The sequence below is a fragment of the Artibeus jamaicensis genome, unplaced genomic scaffold (genome assembly GCF_021234435.1).
Source record: "Artibeus jamaicensis isolate MK-2021 breed Jamaican fruit bat unplaced genomic scaffold, CSHL_Jam_final contig_3175, whole genome shotgun sequence".
Taxonomy (NCBI): domain Eukaryota; kingdom Metazoa; phylum Chordata; class Mammalia; order Chiroptera; family Phyllostomidae; genus Artibeus; species Artibeus jamaicensis.
The window spans coordinates 659,523-681,538 of NW_026521739.1; the positions used below are offsets into that span (position 1 = coordinate 659,523).

At 35.4% G+C, this 22,016-nt stretch overlaps 1 protein-coding gene across 2 annotated transcripts in view; it reads left to right on the forward strand.

Annotated features, from left to right (window-relative positions):
- AFTPH (aftiphilin) overlaps nt 1–21,762 on the forward strand; it is a 62,619-nt gene extending 40,857 nt beyond the window's left edge. The window contains exons 4-10 of one of the 2 annotated variants that reach the window (XM_037126247.2): nt 364–490; nt 901–957; nt 3,759–3,881; nt 9,451–9,511; nt 11,036–11,119; nt 14,915–15,038; nt 20,640–21,762. In XM_037126247.2, coding sequence (XP_036982142.2) covers nt 364–490; nt 901–957; nt 3,759–3,881; nt 9,451–9,511; nt 11,036–11,119; nt 14,915–15,038; nt 20,640–20,784 — 721 coding nt within the window. In that variant the 3' untranslated portion in view covers nt 20,785–21,762. The remainder of the gene's footprint in view (nt 1–363; nt 491–900; nt 958–3,758; nt 3,882–9,450; nt 9,512–11,035; nt 11,120–14,914; nt 15,039–20,639) is intronic. The other variant, XM_037126248.2, reaches the window with a different exon arrangement.
- Nucleotides 21,763–22,016: the final 254 nt, after the last annotated feature.

Sequence of the window (22,016 nt, forward strand, 5' to 3'; positions counted from 1 at the left end):
TAATGATTACACTCCATGTGTGTAATAATGGGTATAATAATCCTGTGTATTATGCGCACACATGATACATGGAAGCACATTATACGATGCAAAATATGAGTATGTTTGCTTTAGTTTGTAAAAAACATATGGTAAATTTTTGCTTGGTTACTAGCATATTGTTTCAAATGAGTTTAATTTAGTTACTTTTCTAATGTATATAAGTGTTGGCTGTTAATTTTATTCAGATTAATTGTAGTATATTCATGATAGCCTCAAGACTAATTGGCATGTATAGTATTTCACAGTCACATTACAAGTAGAATTCATGGTGAAAGGTGTTGAGTAAACCACTATTGGTGGCTTCATTGTGACCTTTTACAGGGAACTGCTGGATGTATGGGCTGAGCTACAGGATATCCATGATGCACATGGCTTGAGATATCAGTGGGGCGGCTCCCATAGCAACAAGAAGCTTTTGTGCTCCTTGGGAATAGACACCCGAAACATTGTGAGTTTGTTAGTACCTTGGAAAATCCTTTAATCGACCTATGGATGTTTTAGGTGGTTACACTTCTATTCAAGCAGTGATAAACTCACTCATCAGAAAAATAAATATTTGTTGCTTTAAATGTTCATGTGTTTTGAATATGCTAACTTTTAAACATAAATCTAAATTTTTCTCCAGTCAACATTTCTTATTTTTAGAAAGTTGTTTAGTGTGTTTTTCTTAACTATAAAATGAAGTAATTGGCCTAGGAGATCAAAAATACAACCCCATATGGGCAATTTGACATTTTCTTCAGTTTATCATTTATAATGTATATAGTAAAGTATTGCAAGTACATTTTGGAAAGCATTCCATTGTATGACAGATCATTCTCTAAATATATGTTCTTTCTCTCTAACATATGTGTGTAGCTCTTCACAGGCAATAAGAAGCAACCTGTTATAGTGCCCATGTATGCAGCAGGATTGGTAAGTACAAAAGTTTTTCTGTGTGTACTTATCATTACTGCATTTATTCTGTAAAATCATTTTACATAGGATGACATGGAAAGTATTTTAAGGGCATTTAGTATGGGAACATTAAGGGAATAAATAAAATATCCTTTTTGATCTCATAAATCTCTTTAAATCTTGATCTGAGGATATTTTTCTATATTCTATTAGTTACAGACTTTTGTCTTAGATTGAAAATGACTTTTATTTTACTACTATTAGTGCTCATAATAAGTCTTTGTAAAATGCACCACAAAAGGTCTTTCTTTTTTCCTAAATTTGCTTTTAAATAGAAGCTAAAGTATCTAAAGGTTTAGATACCATTTGTTCTAATCCAGTTGTGATCAATTTAAATGATGAAATATTGAGATGAAGGATGTATATAAAACCTTGGAAATACCAAATTATAGTAACTGAAAATGACCAGGGCACATAAAAATTGATCCTTACTTTTTCCATTAATGTTTTAAATGTGTTGAATTTTTTTTTTTAGATATGCCAGGTAGTCCAGGATAACTGAGGAATTTTCATTCTGTACCTTATCAAGATTCAGTCACATTTTAAGTTGAATATGTTTGTGGTTTTTTTGTGTGTCTTTGAGTTATTGGTAAATAAAAATGTCCAATCTGTTCAACTGAAAATATTTTTAAATTCTTTTGCCAATAACTTGAAAATAAGGGAAAATACTATGTTTAAGAAACAAATAAAAAACTACAAAATTCTTGGTGTGGAATTTAAATTGTAGCCCTTTGTGTGCATGTAAAAATGAATTTGCTGTGGAACCTGACCTTTCTTTAATCTAAAAACATTCTATGAATAAGCTCTAATTATTGAGATGAATTGGACTGGTTTGCTTTGTTCTGTTTTTATAATTTTGTTTGTTTTGTGGAATTGGACAAAAACCTTTTTTGTGTGCATTCTTACCAGTTTCTGCTCCTTAATATGTAGTTATCTTGTATTTTTAAAACACCCTGATTATCCCTATACTCTTTTCTGTTGTGGGTAAATATAATCCAGAACATTTTTCTAGCATTTTAGTTATTTATATTTCTTTTTTTCTCAAAGAGAAGCATTCTAGAAGTTGTTGTTATTGTCGCATTCATTCAGTAGTAACCTACTTAATGCTTCTGTGCAGGCTCATCACATTAGCCAGTTCTTGAAATTTAGTTAGAAGTTAGAGACAAATATTTATGTCTTATTTTGCTATCTTAATTACAATATTTATTAGTAATAATTTTTTATTTTTATAAGCTTTTAATATACCAAAGTTGACTTAGTGAATGTGGCATCTCATCCATTTTTGTGATGCCTTACATTTAGAAATTTATTCTTTTCATCTCTAGCTTCAAATTTTCATTATACCCCAGTTTTTCCCATGAAGCATGCAATGTTCAGTATCATTTGATCTCATCTGGAGGCATAGTATCTGAAATGATTATTTAAATCATTGGGTCTTGGACTTTAATGTGAACTGCTTGGAAGACTTGTTAAAAACACATTGCTGGATACCACCCTCAGTTTCTTATTCAGTAGGTCTGGAGCAGGGCTCAAGAATTTGCACCTCTGATAAGTTCCCAGGTGATGAAAAGATGTAGAAACTACTGGTTGGGGGCAACTTTGAGAACCACTGGTTTAGTGATAGTTCACATTTAAAAAGTTGATTAAGACTAATGCCAAATTGCATAGTTTCTGCCAAAGGCATAGTTTCCTTGTGTAAGGACACACTAGAAAGCCTGGATGATGTTTGTGGTAGTGTTAGACCATGCATTCATGAATTCAGTCTGTAAATTGCTTTAGGTAGCTTATGCCCTATTTTGGGGGGGAGGGAGTTCTCCTGAAAACTTGTCTTTAGAAATTTACAGATTCTAACAGTATTTACTTGGTGGCTTTAATTCTGCCTACTCCCACCCCCTAGCTCACAATAAAGGGAAATTTTTATTTGGATCTGATTGATAAATATTCAATAGGTTATCAAGTATTATTTTAAATTGTGTAAAAGCTTGGCTTTTTTCAGGCTAGTAACCTGGATTATTACCCATTATTATTAGTGTTTGGTAAGTGTTGATGCAAAATGGTGATTTTTTTCTTTGTTTCTACATTCATTCTGAATGTTTTTCTTACTCAAAAAGTATATTAGATTTTTACACACCTAGTAGAACATGTAAGACATTTTCCCCGCAGGAAAGGATATGTCTCTGTTTTGCCTGTCCAAAGAACTAAGTAGTAAGGCTCCCATTGTTTAGTTGAGCTAGAATCAAACACTAAACCCATCTACATTGAAGCATGTAGATGTCATCCCATTTGATGGTATGTTTTAAAATCAGCTCTCACTTCTCCAGGCACCACCATAGTGTAATATGTATGAAGGGTGCCCTCTCCTGCAGATTCAGTGTTGGAAACATTATAAAATTCTTGCATTATTAGGGCCAGGATCTGCTACACTGCTCTGCTTGCCTCTTAGACGCTCCCCATCCCCACCATCACAACTTGGGTTTTTGCTTTTATGTGGCAGTGATAACCAGGCACTTTGAAACAAATTTGATTTAAAATACAAGTTCTTACCTCAAAATTTTGTGTTCCCAAGGTATTATTGTGAAACATTCCCCATCATCGTGCTGCAAGATTTTCTCTAAACAAAATTTATGGATGGCTCCTTTTGTTTTTAGTGACTTTCCAAATGACCTATTTTTTCCTTTCTGCTTTCTAACAGATTAAATTTCTTCTAAAGTTTATAAGTTGATATCCCCCCAAACTAATGGCTAATACACCTGTTTCAGGGTATGCTAGAGCCCACCAAGGAACCATTGAAACCACTATCTGCTGCAGAAAAAATTGCTTCCATTGGTCAGACAACCACCATGTCACCAGAAATGAACACATGTACATCTGACCAATTTCAGGTAAAAATATCTGTGTGTATGGATAGATTCATTCGTATCTATACTCATGTCCACACACACTGTTGTTTCCCTTGATATATAACTTAGTTTTTAAGGTATTTTTAAAATTTGACTTCCTGATAGGTGTGATTTTTGATTACTTGTTAAGTAACATTCTTGGAATACAATGAACAAATTATCTTTAATTTCTAAGAATAGAAAGGCACAAATTGGGGACTGGCTGGTTATGGGTAAGTCCTTTAAACCTATCCAAGCCTTAGTCTCTTTCCCTATAACAGGAAGACTGTGAAACACCCATCCCTAAAAATCCCTCGCAGCTTGAACATTGTATGGTCATAATTACTGACACACAAATCTGATAAGTGTTGGATTTCCAAAAGAAAATAAATGGGATCAAGTTTGCTATTATGTATTTTTTGAAGCTTGCAAAATTTCATAAAGTAACAAAATTTGGGTGTGTTGATTACATCAAAAACTGTTGTTTGGGGAATTTGGATGAAATTGTTACTCTGGTTGAAAATGAAGAAAGCTCTTTTACCTTTCTTCATTCTTTACCTCCTAAGCACATTTAAGGACAAATTTTATTTTAGTCTAATATGTATAATATCAAAGCCTCCCCTCTTTTTATCTGGGGAAAATAGCCATTTTAGTTTGCTTATTTTTCCCATATCAAATCAGAAACAGATTCAATGCAGGTAAAATACTGTTTTTTAGAAGATTGATATTTTTAAGTCAATATTACCATATTGAAACTGTGTCCTTGCTGTGTTGATCATTTTTAACCTTAATATCATCTTCAGTTGTATCTAACACAAGTGTACATTTGGACAGCCTTTCCCAAAATATGCGCTCCATTAAATACTAGCCTCAGAGAAGTGCCACCGAAAAGGGGTTTCAGGGCAAAATAAGTTTGGGAAATAACTTTGTACCATACCCCACTTGGAGAGTCACAACACACACATTAAGGACTCTGAAAAATCCTGTAGTAAATAACCCTATTTAATTTTAATGCATGTCTCAAATTAATTTAGACACAGGACCTTTGCTGCTGTGACTAGGGGAAGAGTCCTAACATTATAGCATTAATGTTTTGAAAAACTTAACTTTAGAAAATAATGATGTAAAGCAAGTTTCTACCTTTTCAAGTGTGTTTCAAGAAGTATCTACTATTACTGCTGTGTACCACTGTGGTTTATACCTGGGCATAGCTTAAAATCCCCTTGAGGCTCGGTTGGAGTGTCATCCAGTAACCAAAGGGTTATGGGTTCAATTCTCCGTCAGAGCACATGCCCGCGTTGCAAGTTTGATCCCTGGGTGAGGCAGGTATGATTCCCCAGACCAGGTGCATATGGGAGACAGCCTGTCAGTGCTTCTCTTTCTTCCTTCCTGTCTTTCTTTCTAAAAGAATGAAAAAATGTCCTTGGGTAAGTGTAAAACATTTTTTTTTTAATCCCTTTGAAACCAGTTTACAACTGGCACTGAATTAGTGGGCAAGGAGGCCTGATGCAAAAAATTCCTGGCCTCGATGTCTGGACAACAGGCAAGATTGTGTGGGTAAAATGTCTCAGTAGGAAGATCTGTCCTTAGTCATGTTCCTTTTGTTGCCTTCTGGATGTCAACTGCTCTCCTAGGCCTGCCTTCTCTATGCAGATTCCAAAAATCACTTCTCCCACCGCACATTTCCATTGCTGCCTTAATCAACATTCTTATTCTCACAGCGCTGGTTCATTTACTGAAAATGGTGCTCTTCTCACTTGAGACCACTTGTTGCTAGTTTTGCTTTTCTCCTTCCCCCCCTTTCCCTCCATCTATCCACTTCCATGTGTTACAGCCCCATAAACTATTGTTTATTTTATCAGGGTTAGCTACCACTCGTCATTGTTGCCCCTTGCTGATTTGATTGATCTTACGTATTTAATTCTAGTCATCTATATCTTTATTATGTAATACAATAATAGACGTGGCTAAAAGTCTAGATGCCCTAATACAAACATGTTCATTTCATGAAAGACTTAAATTAATGTGTGTTAATGTAATGGAGGTTAGTTGCAGCTCCATAGTATGTTGCCATTTCTATTCATGAACATATACCCTTATGTACTCGTAATCAAAGGATTGGTGTCTCTCTGTTTATAGGCAAGCATAGAAATCTCTAACAACATATAAGTATATCTAACTTTTTTGTTAGAAGATGGAACTTGGTCTCTTGCTACTTACGTAAAACAGATCTTTTTAATCTTTTTATTGTTAGTGTACACATTTCTTTTTTTAAAAAAATACATACATAAATAGTGAATTAAAAAGTTTATCCTTTTTTTGTTATAGTTTGTGATCCTCATTACCTTTAGTGTTTAGGCTTTTCTGAGAATCAGTGGAAATATTATTTCCCCATGGAAGCTGTTCAAACTTAGTTCTGAATTGACTTGAAGCCGTGTAAGTCTTCATTCTAACACACACACACTCAGGCAGATTTCAATGTGCACGTCAGACTTTTTTGCTGAGGTGTCAGACCTCCATCACTAAATCCTATGATCTTTGCTTGACTCCGTGCTTGTGATACAGGTTAAAAATTTTACGAACATTCAATATGCATTGTGAAGATTTTCTTTATACAAAATGCTCTTTTTTACCACTATTCTTTGGCATGCAGCATGTATATTACTTTTATTTTACTTTTTGGCCATGCAGTAATGCTGTTACGTCTTCCCGCTAGTCATAGTGTTCAGTGAAAAAGCTGTAGTCTTTAATGCTAGAAGCTTAACAAACTGTGTGTTGGAAAAAGCGTTTAATATCTCATTTAACAAAACATACACCAAACCTTCCTTTCATGAACTTTTTGTTTTTGGCAGCACTAAACATTGACTTTCAAACTTGGCATAGTTGCATAATTCATATTATGACTACATGCTTTTTGATCTGCCTATTCTAGCTCAGTTCTGGTACCCACTGACTTTTTTGTTTTTTCTTCCAAATGACCTTGTATTCATTAATCTTGTTGCCACTGCATCTCTTCTTTAGGAATTTTAATAACTTAGCAACAACTGTTAATGGTGGGTTTTTTTTTTCCGAAGATACTTTTAACTGAAAAGACAGCTTATGTGTACAAAGCAATAGTGATTCATTTGGAGGTTTTTTTCCCCTTTTTTAAATCCTTATCCACTGGATTTCAAGCTCACAGCATCCATAGTGTCATTACTGATTTCCCTCTTAGTAGGATCAGTACTTTTAACCACCCTTTATTCACCGCTGAGTACACTCAACTCTCTGACTAGCATTTAATTCACTACTCACCACTAACAAAATTCCTCTTTTAGGCTACTTGATGTGGCTATTTCAGTTGTGAATCAGGATTTTAGAGTTAGAATAAAGAAAAAATTATCATCTATCATTGTGCTCTCATTTTACAATAAGAGAACATATTTAGAAAGGCTAAGTGATATACCCAAAATCGGGTACAGCTAAGACCAGAGAACCCAAGTCTCCTGTCTAGTCTCCTTTCTTTTTTTGCTCTTGTTATGACCTTGTTTTGTCTCTGCAGTTATCATTCATACCACATCGCTTCAAGTTGTTTTAAAATGTTTTTTCTTGTCAATGTCATTAGCCAAAATTGCTTTGAAGTCCCATTTTTTATCAGTCTCATTTCCACAAAAGTGTTGATTTGTGTTTAACACCTCATTATTATACAGGGTGGGGCAAACGTAGGTTTATGGTAGTGAGTACACAAAACACAGAGTTTAGTCTCGTATTATTTATTACTTGTATTATTTTCTATATGAACAACTGTAAACCTGCTTTTACCCCACCCTGTATTATTGGATATGTCTTTGAAATGCTCTACACCTGTATGAGAAGCTAAAATTGTAGCAAATCACTGAAATATTTCTAAGTGTCCAGCTGCTTGATATCATTTAGACAAAACATGTTAATGAAAGAGCTTTGCTCCATTTATCAAAAAATTTTGTTATTACATAAACTGGGTTTTGTCCATTTAGTCAAGGATGAATATAACAAAGGTGTCACTGATACAGGAGGCGAATATTGTAAGTTGTATCTGTTAGAATGCCTAGAGGTTTTTTTGTTTGTTTTTTTGAGGTCAACTAACGAAAAACTTTTCTAAATGGTGTTTATCAGTCTTGTAAGCAGGTTATAAACTAGATTTTCACCAACATTTTTTGTTAAAATAATTATACATTCACAGAAGCTGCAAAGATAATACAGAAAAGGTGCCTTGCACCTTCACCAGTTTCCCTCCTGATTATATCTTACATGATTACAGTACAATATCAAAACCAGGAATATGACATTTGTAAAATGTGTGTGTATAGTTCTGTGGCATTTTTATCCTTCAGAAAGATTCATAGAACCATAACTGCAGTAAAATTCCATCGCCACAAAGAACTCCCTCAGTATGCACCCCCACTGTCACCACCTCACCCCACTCCCACAACCATCCCTAGCCCCTGGTGTCCACTAATGTTAGCATTTTGCCTTGTTTGTTCCACCCCCCCCACACCCCAGCCCCTCCAGTGCTGACCTCTTCTGGGGGCAACGAGATACTTACAGTAACGTAGTGTATCATTGGTATTCTAGTTATCAAGACAATTGTTATTATAATCTCATGGTTTTAGACTTTCAAAAATCATGGATTTGTGCTCCTTTCCTAGAGGGAACAGTGTCCGTCTACACAGGAGAAAAAATGAGTACGAAGTTTTAATAGTACCTACCTTAAAATAAAGCATGTGCTTATGACACAGCAAAGGGGTGTATAAAAAGATAACATGTTGATATTAAGAATCTAATAAAACACAGGGTTATTTCAGTAAGTGTTGATAACACCACCTCAAAATAAAGGAAGAAAGAAAACCAAAACCCACAATTTTTTCTCATCAAGAATAGTCCTAAAATAAAGTGATACTCATTTTTAAAATGTTTTGTACTACTTTTTGTGTTATGTGTACAATTTGGAAAATTGTAAAGAACCAGAGACCTTGGACTTTAAACCTTCCCATTTTATGTGTATAATGAGACCAACTAAACTAACCATACGTAGTCATACAACTAGTTACTTCGTAGTTGCTCAGTCTCAACCCATATTTCCTCATTTTTAGTGGGGTGCCTTCTCTATTGTATTATACTCTCTATTAAGAAATTTTAAGTGGCTAGTCATTTAACGTTAATCACACTAGTGAAAAAAGTCAATGACTTTTTTAAATATTTTAATGTTTTTATTATAATCAAGCCAATAGTTTATGATTTAAGAATAGATTGAAATCTTGACATAGGAATGGTCCATAAATACCTGTTTGAAATGTAAAGATAACTCCATTTCTCAGAAACAACTATTTTAATGTTAATAAACTATACTGTTTATAAATTTTGCAATTTTAATTTGGGTTAATATTTGTAGATAACCTTCTGAAATTGTAAATTATCCCAATTTTGTCTTTAGGTAATTAATTGCCTGATTATCTAGCTATAATAGTTGTGTGGGTTTTTTTTTTTTTTAAGGATTCTTCATGTTGCTACAATTTGTACTGATTAATTTTGATTTTTTGGTTTTCAACTCTAGGAGTCTCTACCACCTGTCCAGTTTGACTGGAGTAGCAGTGGCCTTACTAACCCTTTAGATGGTACGTCTCTCCGTAGAGCCTCTAGCACCAGAGCTAGAGTTAAGAAAGCTACAAAGTTCAGACAAACTTCTCTCTGCTGATTTCCTTTTTTGTTTGAACATAACTTCTCATTCTTATCTTTGGAAATTCAGGCTTTCTTTCTGAATAGTAATTGCTCAAGTAATTAGCCATTACTATCATTAACATTATTAATGTCCCAAAATAGGTAGTAAGTAGCTAGGTAAAATTTTAGTTTCTTTATCTTAGGTCAAAAAGCTTCTTTATTTTTTAAAACTATCTAGGTAGTTTAAATGATATTTTAGGTAAGATCAATTTCCTTGAGATTAGTTTCTGTAGTTTTAATTTATAGAATTTTCTTGGATGTAAATTCTTGTGACTAGAGGCTGCTTTAAAGCACAAAGCACAATTAACCAAATACATTGTGCAAATAGACCCATACTTACTGACTCAAAGCAGTTTTCAGATTTAATAATATTTTATAGAGCACTTATATGCAAATGAAGGTGAATGATTTTCATGATCCTTTTCTAAAATGTATCTCAAAATACTGGTAGGTAGTTCCAGAAATAATTGGTTTCACTCATGGCTTTAAGAGAAATTCTTGAAAAAGAAATAACTTCTTATAGTTTATGTGGGGTCTTTAACACAAAAAATGCTTGCTTTCAAGTGTGCCAACACCACAAGTTTTAATTGTACCCTAAGATAACAATTACTCTTACTCCTGTACTTCATCAGTTGTTTGAGCCATTGCCTGAAACACCTGTCATTCTGTCAGTTTTGCCATGGAGTGGGGGTCCTGGGATATTGGGAAAGCATCCGATTGAGTAACAGTGCTGAAGGAAAGCCTGGATGAACCTTCTGCTTTGTCTGGTGTCTTAATTTAGTCAAATCCTCGTGCTTTTTTATTAACAAACAACTTCTTTAAAAATGTACACTATTTCTGATTACTGTTTCAGAGTTAAAGGGGAACAGTACAGCTTGAGGTTGCACATCAGGGTAGGGCAGTTATGACATTCCTTATTGTGTTGTTTCACTTTAAACTAAGTTAATGTATTGGCGTGTGTCCTAAAACTGAAAACTTCGTCACTTTTAAAAACGTATTAATTGGAAACCAATATTACTAACATAAAAGATTGATTTGGGCATGTGCAGTGATTTAATATTGGGTTGAAATACAAGTATTGTTTCCCTTTAACGGGTATATTTCCCCCTTGGTCTTTCTGGTATGGCTTCAAGTTTGATTGAAAGAACTGAACTTCTAACTAAAACCTTACTAAGTGTTAAATTATTTACATTGTACATGAGAAAACGTACATCGAATTAAATTGTTATTTCTGAAATGTCCTTAGTAATGAAAAACTAATACTGTACACATTGTTTTAATGTTGATTTAAAAATGTGTAATGACTACTAATTATAACCTGCATGTTCAAGTGTGTGTCTTACCCCTTTTTACACATAACCCCTCCTCCCTTGGCTTACCTTCTGTGTGGCTGCCTACCAACACGGTCACTGAATTTCAAGCTAGTGGAGGTTCCACTCTCCTGAACCTTGATTTCTTTGGGCCCGTGGATGACAGTAGCTCTAGCAGCAGCACCACAATCCCAGGTCAGCAGAGTGTTAAAACCACAATTACAGTTTATTTACTAAAAGCATGACCACATCACTTGACTTTCCTATAAACAAGGAAACAAGTAGATTGTTTTCTCTGTGATGTCTTTCTAGTACTTTTCTTTCACCTATCTATTGTATTTTCTAGTCGCTGACCATAGCAAATGACTTACACGAAATGTATTTTAAGGAAAGCTTTCTCAGAATGTACTATTCAGAGCTCAAAGTAGTTTCTAGGAATAAAATTGCCCTCATGTCCTTAGTTAAAGGCAGGGGTTTTTTTTTTCCTGTAAATGAAAAATGCGATATTTTACATGCTTATTTTTTAAAGCATATTCTATAAAGCCATTTGAAAAAATAAAAGTTTAGAGATATTAGAATATTTTAGTACACAAAGATGACTTTACATTGTAGTGCTTGTGATAGTAGAACCTGTACAAATGCTAGCATTCAATTAGTTGTTTATTAGTGCTAGTGAATATATAGTTAGGTTCTAAAATGTTGGAGTCTAGCACTTAATTATCTAGTCCCACATAGAACTATTATTGTTTTTGTGTAGCTCTTAAATAGAAAGTATACTGTTAGTTTTCCATGTGGAGGACAAAAAAGTTTACAAAAGTTAATAGTAGAACATAGTTGCTATGAGATACTAAAAGTTAGAAATTAAACCTTACTTGGAGTGCCTGTTAAATTAATGTTCAGCCCTGGAAAAGTTCAGTTCATTGACCAAAGAACTAATGTACTTTGTCATTTTCTAACTGAATAAAAGATTAAAATATAATGGCATTTTTATGTTTATGTTTATATTTTATTTACTATTATTTTAATGACTGTCAGCCCAACTTGTGATCTGGTCATCATGCCCATTGATCATCAGATGCCACTGGGGTGCTATATAGATAGATATTGATGCATAGCGAGGATCCCTCTGTGTCCCCACTGGTGTCCACTTACAGCCAGTCTGGTTCCTGAGAATTTGCTGGGTTTGTTCTATTCAACTAGATAACCCTGCCACCTACTTCCAGCAGTTTTAGGTGCCATGATGGGAAATGGGGGAGCATAAATCAGTCAGCTAAGGGTCAGCCTGAAATGAGGATGCCCTTCTCCAAGGTCTGGTTTTGGAAATCTGATCCTGCTCTAAGGAAGGTCCAAGGCCATTTGGTAGAATGACTCGGTTCCTCAAATTTAAGCCCTGGTTATCATGTTCATTGTTTCCAAGATTTGCAAGCATGGGAAAAAAACAATTTGTCTGGTATTGAGTCCAAAATGATATTTCCCTATTTACTTAAATCCTAAATACACTTGATGTGTGGAATGACATGGGTGAGCTAAATACTTAATGGGGAAAAAAGTGTGTATTGATTTGCTTATTGCTATAGTCCCAGGAATGAATTACCAAGCTCCCATTTTTAATCTGCTCTCAGCTTTTTTTTGTCATGACTGTATTATAATTTAAACAAGTCCACTATTTTTGGATGCCTAAAAACCTGGTTTAAATTTAACTTTGGTTACATTTCAAACTCCATTAAAAACCATCCATAGGAGTGCAGATGATCTAACCACATGAAGAACCACAGAAATGACCTGATAACCAGGCTCGGTATACACAGCTAGAGGAGAGCAAGCGTTTCAGAAGCCTAGAGCTGTGATGGAAGTGAAATTAGCATGGTCAAATACAGTCCTCATTACTTTGGAAACTTTTAAATATTTTTGTTCCATATTTTCATTAATATGCTCTAGCTGCTGTATAAACTTGATTACTACAAAGTTGCTTTGGCTTCTTTTTACTGCTATTGAGTTTTGTTAAAACTTGCCATCAAGCTGCAGTTCTGGACACCTTCCTTTAGTATTCCATTTCACCACTTGCTTGCACCTTTTCTGACTTGTTTCTGGGAAAGTCATTTTGTCTTAGCTTGCGGTTACTTAATTATTTGTGTGTGAGACTTAGGAGGTTGGCATAGAACTTGGTTGGCTAGCTTTAGTTATGTAACTACACTATGCCTCATTAAGGTTTTGTTTTTAAAAAAATTTCCATTAAAAAGAATTACACTGTAATTATTAGTATAGAGTAGGTAATTATTTTGTTTTTGAAAAATATAGCCATAATACTATTTTTTGTGTGTTTGTTTTGAGCTTGGGGAGGTTGGTTTTTTTGTTGTTGCTTTTTTTAACTGCTACTTTACTATTTGACAGCCAAGTGGCCACTATTTTCCAAATCCAAGTAAATTTTTACCAGCACTTTTCCTGTTGCCAGTCAGAATGCAGTTTATTCTGCATTATTCATTAGACATATACTGAAATTTTGTAGTTACTTAGAAGCTAACCTTTCACAGTGGAGAAAAAAGGTACTCTGGGTTCGTTTGGTCCCTTTACAGGCATCTATAATTTTTTGCCTTGTTATTTCTGCCTATATTCTTAGTATTATAAAAATATAAAGAAAGGGCCTTCTAATATATTTTGAAACTGCTCCTTAATGAAATATTAAGAACTTGGGAGAGTCAACAAACATTTTCTATAGCCTTCCTCCCTTGTTGGACATGGTAATTGTGGAAGCTGCTTCTGCTTGTTTAATTTCTCTAAACATCTGAGATCTCTATTTACATCTGCTAGTCATCTGCAAAGGTGGTTAATAAAAGGCAGTTTCTAGGGTTTTTTCCTTAATCTTGAAATATACTAAAAGGAAAGAACTTGTTAATAGTAATATGTACATTTATATTTTATTGGCTGATCATCAGGGCTTTTTTAGAAACAATAAGATTGATGAAGCTATAAGAAATTTTTTTAATTATACCCTGAAACTATGGAATTTTTTCTTTCAAGTAATTTGCTGGGACCAAGAAGACTGTACAATTAAATTTTTTTAAATCTGATTATCTTTATTTAAAGTTTACTTTGAGTTGAAATATTTCATTGTTTTCATTGTCCTCATAGTCATATTTAATATAAATTGATATTCAAGAGATATAAAAATACATATGTATAGTTTACTAAAGTCACATAAGGAGAGGATTTTTGTAGACTTTTACAATAAATCTTATCCTAACATAATTTTATTTTGAATTTAACAAGATATTTGAACTATTAGCTACTAGAGTTAGATATAAGACTATAGAAATATAATTAACTCGAGACAATTTTTATTTTATCCAGAAGTAGTTATTTTTTACTCTTTCTGAAAATATTATACCCTCCCACATCTTAGAAAGAACATGGTACATAACTTATCTTTAGTAATAATTTGATGTTTTGAGTAATATTTTATGCCCTCAGATTATCAGAATATTTAAACTAACCAAATCATTTACCATATTTGGAACTTTGTATTAGTTTCCAAATCTTTTGGTGTGGAAGAAAATAATGCAGGAAAATGGTCAAGAAGGTAGGAGGAAAGGGAGGTTCAAAAAATGAGGTTAACCAATCAATTTAAAAATTGAGGTGTCCTATTGTGTAACAGATCATGTGCATTCTATTGATAAGATGTTAATTTTCATATTTCAACCTAATCCAAAATTGAGTTTTCTATAGCAGATAGAATTTTCAGAAGTGTTGGGTGGTATTGCTAAAGATTATATTTATACCAAAGAGGAATTTTGAAAGTATTTTTCTATTTTATAAAGACTCAAAAATGGAATTTGTAATTTAAAAAATATAATGGTATGGTGTATTAAAGATGTGTTGTGCTTGTAAAAGACTCAGATGTTTACAGAATAATTGCCTTTTGCATCTTGGATTGTGGCTAATTGAGTGACCCATTGCAGCTCGCCACCACTGACTATCATTTTATACTATAAGGTGTGGATCCAGAGTTGTATGAGTTAACAACTTCTAAGCTGGAACTCTCCACCTCAAGCCTCAAAGTGACTGATGCATTTGCGAGACTCATGTCCACAGTAGAGAAGACAAGCACATCTACCAGGTAAACAGTGATTATTACACCCTGACTTTGGCTTCTGTGTTGAAACAGACCAAATGGGAAAGCAAATAAGTTTGCAGTATTTCGTTGTATTGTATTAAAACTCATTTAATGCCTCATTTCAGAAAATAGTATCAAATGTTTAATTATGAGATATTATTAGAGCAGACTATTTCATAAGAGACTGACTAGCAAGGGCTAACACATGTGTTTTTTTTTTTTCTCCCCCACCTCCAACTTTGTAGAGAAGAATTCTGGTTATTAATTCTAAGTACTGAGATCATAAAGCCACTGTGGAAACATCCCCTCGTTCCCTTCATAACTTACTGAGACCTTTGGGAAGGAACCCAGCCTCACATTCCCAGAGTCAACAAGGTTAATCTTTTTTACTTCCAGGTCAAGATAGGGTGATGGCCACTATTTTATTTTCTAAATTTTTGCTGATGTGCAGCACCTCTCATTGCTTCATCAAGGTTTCTGGGAGCCCCTTCAGGGCACGCCTTTAGAAAAGCAGTTATCTCAGTGTCGGAACCAGATGCGAGGAATGTTACTTGGGCCTTGTGTTTAGGATTCAGGACCTTTAACTTAACATAGTCAAGCACTAGAATAAGCCATTGCTTTGGCAAATTAGTGGTAAGAATAAGCCAGTTCCTAGTAAGAAGCTAACCATTATGAGCCAGATTACTACAAGAGCAGGTATTGATTGGCATCCCATCTCGGCTGTCCCAAGACCACGATACATCTGCATTTTAAAATGTTTGAATATCCATTCAACAAATATTTATTATTCTTAATGCTATTAGTATTTATAATTATAAAAAGGCATTATTATTTGGTTTATAATTGTAATTATAGATACTCTTAACTTTCCCTGAGATGGATTTGTAGCACACATGTGCTTATTTTCCAGATTCTCTACATTGTTCTCATTACCCCTATTCCTTTGATGTAACGCTAACTTGGCACTGCTAACGCCTATTATTAAGTGAACCCACTTGTAAGTGAAGCCATTGTGGGAGTTTTGTTTGCTTCCTAATTTTTTTATTCCCAATAAATTATATTTTCAAATTGAAATTCTTCTCATACAGTTTTCTTACCCATTTTTTCCTATGTGTGTTAACCAGAAGCTAATGAATGTTTAACTTTAAAAAACACTGGAATTTCTGTTTTGGGGGCTTTACCCTGCTATTTTTAGTGCAGTCTTTTGTGGGAACAATCGTACTGTTTTCCTTACCTTTTTTCCTTTGCAGTCTCACTGAAAAGGAACAAGTTAGTTTTGGAAGTCCCAGTGATGAGAATTCATTCTTTGCACCATTAGGAGGAGCTCTACACCACATTGTTAACTTGCTCTCCTAATTTTTTCCTAATTCATCCTTGAAACATGCTGTAATGTATGTACACTGGGGAACTTTTCCAACTCCTCTGTTAGTTTAAGAAGTTCAAGAAAATATTTTCATTTTTTCCCTTACTCTGTGCTATTATGGAATGAACTAAAGTATAGCATGTATCCTAGGGACCACCCTTGTCGGAGCTCATTGAATTACTCTCTACTACCTGTTTAACTCTACATTTATAGAAGGAACTTTTTTTGACTGATTAATTTTAGAGACAGAGAAAGAGACATCGATTTGTTATTCTACTTGTATATGCATTCATTGATTGATTCTTGTATGTGCCCCGACTAGGGATCAAACCCACAACCTTGGTGTACCAGGATGATGCTCTAACCAACTGAGCTACCCAGCCAGGGCTTCAGCTCTATATCTAAAATACAATGAATTGAAAATAAAATAAGTTGCCAACTTTATATTTTCTATTTGGGGGAATTTTCTAATTGTTTGAAAATGGCAAGAAGTGGAAATATTTACAAGTCTTACAATTAGAAGGTAATACTATAAAATGTCCCCATAGGTGCTTCTCCGTTGTGCAGGGAAGAGAAAAGGGGTGGAAGATACAGCTTTAGAAGGCGTTTTAAATGTCTCTGTTGTTTTCCTTCTGTTTTATTTTTAGTTTTTTAGCTTTTAAGGAAACTATGCAGTGTAAAGCTCAGCAAAACCTTGCCTCTTGACAGTGCATAGAAGACAGAGTGGAAGAGCACTGAGGGACTGTAAAGTAAGAAAAGGTTAAGAAACAGTGGTCTAGGTGGAGGAAATTTGACCTGTATCAAACAAGATCCAGTACTCTTCTAAGTGCTTTTGCACATGTAAGAGAAAGTACATGTGCTCTTCTCTTTCCATACATAGGCTGTGAGAGTGACTTCTTACTTTTTAAAGAAATGGAAGTTTTTAGTTTTAAAATAGTTTCATATTCTTGCTTACCTCTTCTAATACAGAGAAAAAAAATACTTCCTCATTTTAATCAGTGGGTGGCCAGATAGTTAATAGCCACAGACCTGTAAGTAAGTTTATACAAGCCAAAGGAGTAGTTGTCAAAAGGGATACATCTCTTTACCTTTTAACTGAGATAAAATCCACCCTCCTCCAGTGCACAATTCAGTGGTTTTTAGTAAGTTCATGAGGTTGCACAGCCATCATGACTATCTAATTCCAGAACATCTTTTCACTCCTAAAAGGAAACTCATACTCACTAGCAGTCACTCCCTACCTGCCACTCTCCCAGCCCCTGGCAACCAGTAATGTGCTTTCTGTTCTGTTGTTGGTGTGGCCACACTTCTTGCAGCAGTTGTCAGCACAGGGAAGGCATGTGGGCAGAGCACTTGTGACAGATTGTCTGGTTGCATTTGTACTTGTGAGTGAACTAGCAGGGGGAGGGCTTGATGATGCCACCCCGCAGACGAAGCACCAAGTGCAGGGTGGACTCTTCGAGTGCTGTAGTCCAAGAGGGGGCGGCCATCCTCCAGCTGTTTGCCTGCAAAAACCAGACACTGCTGGTCGGGTGGGATGCCCTCCTTTCTTGCATTTCGATTTTAACATTCTCAGTGGTGTCACCAGCCTCTTCCATGAGGGTGATGGTCTTGATGGTCAGGGCCTTCACAGAGACGAGGGTCTCTGCATCTGCTGGGGAGGCTGCTTGCTGCGTCATCGAAGAGAAAGAGCAAAAGTTTCTTATTTTTCTTTTGTTGCTTGTGCATTAGATGTCATATCTAAGAACTTAATGCCTACTTCAAGGTCACAAACATTTACACCTAGGTTTTCTTTGAAGAGTTTTATAGTTTCAACTCTCAGATTTAGGTTTTTGATCCATTTTGAGTTCATTTTTTTAGTGTGGCATGAGATAGGGATCCAACTTTGTTCTTTTGCGTGTGGCTATCCGGCTGTACCAGCACCATTTGTTAAAAGACTGTTCTTCCCCCCGGGAAGGTCTTGGCACCCTTGTTGAAAATCATTTTACCATTAAATGTATGGTTTATTTATAGACCCTTAATTGTATTCCTTTGACAAAAAGGATAAATCTTGAGAGAATATACATCAAAATTAGGTCACTGTCTTTGACTTTGAGAAAAGGTCATGATATAACTTTTTATTTTCAGATTCTTCACAAGCATTTTCTTATATTTTAAGAAAACTAGATCACATCAGTACATAGAGACTACAGATAAATGCACAAAAAATTTTTTCTTATAACTTCCTACTACATAGTCTTTCAGCCTTTTTCTACGCAAATATACATGTCTGTGTATTACTTTAACCAAAAATGAGATTTCATAGTCCACACTGAAACCATCCTTGCAATCAGTGATCTCCCTCTGTCAGTTTTGGCAAATTTGCATCTCACCTAATTCACAGGCTATATTCAGATTTCTCTGACAATGTCCTTTCTCTCTGCTCTGTCCAAACCAGTGTTCAGTCTGACACTCCTGTACCTGGCCATTATGGCTCGTAAGCCCCTTTTAACTCAGCATATTTACCCTTGAAGCCTTTTGGTTTTCAGTTTTATAACACTAACTTATTAAAAAAGATCATTCCAGTTATGCTGAAGAATGTCCCAACCTCTGTATTTTTCCAGTTTGCTTCTTTCAAGTAGTACTTAATATATTTCTCTATTCTCCCTTATTTCCTTTAAACTGGATAGTATATCTAAAGGCTTGATGAAGTCAGGTAAACCATTTTGGCTAGAATGGAATCCATCGTAGGTGTTGTATCACATCGGAAGACACATCACGTATGGTTGACCTCATCGTTACTGATGCTAAGATTAACCATTTGTGAGAGGCTCACATTTTCCATTTTATGTGTTTCTCACTTTGAGACTGAAAAGTATACCATCTGGTTTTACTTTAGGATGATGCAGACATCCAGTTTCCCATCAAACAGCCACCATTTAAGTACAATCAAATGTAGATTCAGTCAGAAAAAAAAAATGAATGCTATTCCATTCTGTGGAAAAACTCTAGAAGTGAGTTCATTATTGGTTGGCGTGCCGATGGTTTCACTGTGCCGAGAGCGGACCCATGCCCCACTGAAGAATGTTGGCCCTAGAAGGCTGATGTTTGGTTTTTCAGTCAGTCTATAAAATCTTTTGATTTCAGCCTGAACTTAAAAGTAGTAACAGAAGAGCCTAGGTATAAAAGAAATGCCTGCATCTGTCTTTCTTGCATAATCTCCCAACTTTCTGCTAGTCATCCCCAGAACAAAGAAAGTATTTAGGTGGTGGGAATAACCTGTGTCACACCTAACAGAGTACCAACTGTCCTTTATCATAAAAGAGATCAGGTTCTCTATAGGCAATTATTTTAACTGAACTTTGGTCTAAAGTTAGTATTTTTATCACTACAAGTAGTTCTTTCAGTGTCTTTAACCTCCTGGAAAAAATAAATGTCTGATTACAATCATATGCTCAATTTGAGCCACCTTTGACGCCCTGTTGGCATTTCCTGGGGCTCGCCTGCTGGGAACACATGAGCCACCAGGAGTTCTTTGAACCTGTGCTAGGCACCAAACCGCTCACTTTGAATACCTGGGGCCATCGTAGTAAAACAAACTTCGTCTAGAGAACTCTCGGGATTTTAAAATCTCCCCTCTTCCTAAGGCCCTCCTGCCCGTGTGCCTCCTCAGCGTCAGCGGCGGCCCCAGTGATGCCACTTTGGAACCAGCTGTCTGCATCCCGGTGGGGCCGAGATGGGTGTTTTTGAGCTGAGGGCTTTCTCTCCTGGAATTCCCCACTGGAGGGTGGGGAGGGCCTGAGGTTAAAATGACTTACAGGGTCTTGTGCCAGACATACTTCATTTTATGTTGAGGTAATTTTGGTAGTTTCACTGGGAGCAAGGGGAAGTCCAGTTGGGTGGAGTGTTACTAGGGCTTTTGAATTATATTTCTGCTTAGGGACATTTTAAAAGTATACCTGGGTAGATGCCCCTAGCCTTAGAAGTGAAGCTGCGAGCTGCACACAGCTGCATGTGAGTATCTGTCTGTACATACTAGCTGTAGCGGGCATCGTACGTCAGGCACGCGTGCTCATGAGAGATGTGGCATCTGGCTTAGGAAGCACACGGCACGAAAGTATTAGGAGGTTCAGGAACTGGCAGAGAAAAAGATACTCAAGTCTCCACAGATTGCTAACTGGCTACCCTGAGAGTGGACTTTCTCCCATTTGATCTACAGCAAAGTTGCATTAACACACTCTTAATTTTTCATTTGTCAATAGGAAACCGAAAAGAGAAGAGCACCTCAGTGAAGAAGCCATCAAGGTGATCGCTAGCCTTCCTGACCTAACATTCATGCATGCCAAGGTGTTGATGTTCCCAGCCACGTTAACGCCTTCCGCAAGCTCCCAAGAGAAAGCAGACTGATAACTGAGAGGAAGTAGACAGTTTCCATCGCTTTTCCTTCCCTCCATCCCTTCCCTACCATCAAAAGCATACCTGCTGTAATTAAAAAATAAATTTCAAGTTCAGCTGATTTGTTGGTAAGCCACACTAGAAAGGTATACATAGTAATGTATATTTATTTACATACTGAAGTCCTAAATTTATATTAGAAAAAAATGTAAATAATCGGGGGTGAACATTTTTGAAGATTTATTCTTTTTGTGTTGCTGGGGTGTATACATTTATGTCTTTGTGAAATACACTGGTGGTGTCCTTCTTACAAAACTTTTGAAATAAAAAAAAGAAAATTAAAAACTCAAATCTCCACTGTCTGTGAAATCCCCTTCAGTCTTTTCAGATTGCATTGAATGTCCTATTGATTTTTCATATCATATGTCGAATTACCTTTGCTATCATAAATAAGCTCCAAAGTCATCGTTAAATACTTTTTTAAATTTTGTGTGTGGTGGGTTTGTTTCAGACCTGGCTTTTGTTAGCATTTTTGTGCTCTTTTTTAATCTTTTCAATCTGGCGTATTGCTGTTTGACCTTTTGCAAGGCATTTCATCAATTGTTGCTTTGTTATAGGGTGTGGATCATTGTCAGAACTTGATTGGAGGGGTTTAAAGGGATTTTGTCTGTTTTAAATCAGTTTGGTTTGGAGAAGGACCAAATTATATGAATGTCTTACCATGAAATTTACTTGTTACTGATTTTTTTGTTCTGTCATACCACTATTTTTTGAGGATTTTGCACAGTGTAAAATGACATAATCATAGATTGCTATGGTTCAGGCTGTATATACAGTAAAAACTATGGGTTTTAAATGTTTGGGGAAATTCCTATGGAAAAAGAGATGTAGAAGAACAAGGGTAATGTGCATGCCCAAGGTCTTTTGAGATTTCAGTGTGTAAATTTCCTTTTAGCTTACACAAAAATAAAATAATTTAAAAGAAATTTAGCCCGGTGTCTTTGTACTTTGGTATCTGGGAAAATGTAGTAAGTTTGGGTGTCAATTTTTATTCCATTTTAACGTATTCCAACCCAGAAGAAATTATTTGATTGGGCTTCCACTTTGTTAAAACCAGGAAGAATTCAAATCTGGTCCATAAGAATCGGATCAGTCCTTTTAGTAGCTGAGCTGCTTTTATGTAGAACATGAGATCATAAAAGAAATTCCTATGATTCATTATAATGTATCTTCATCAGAATTGG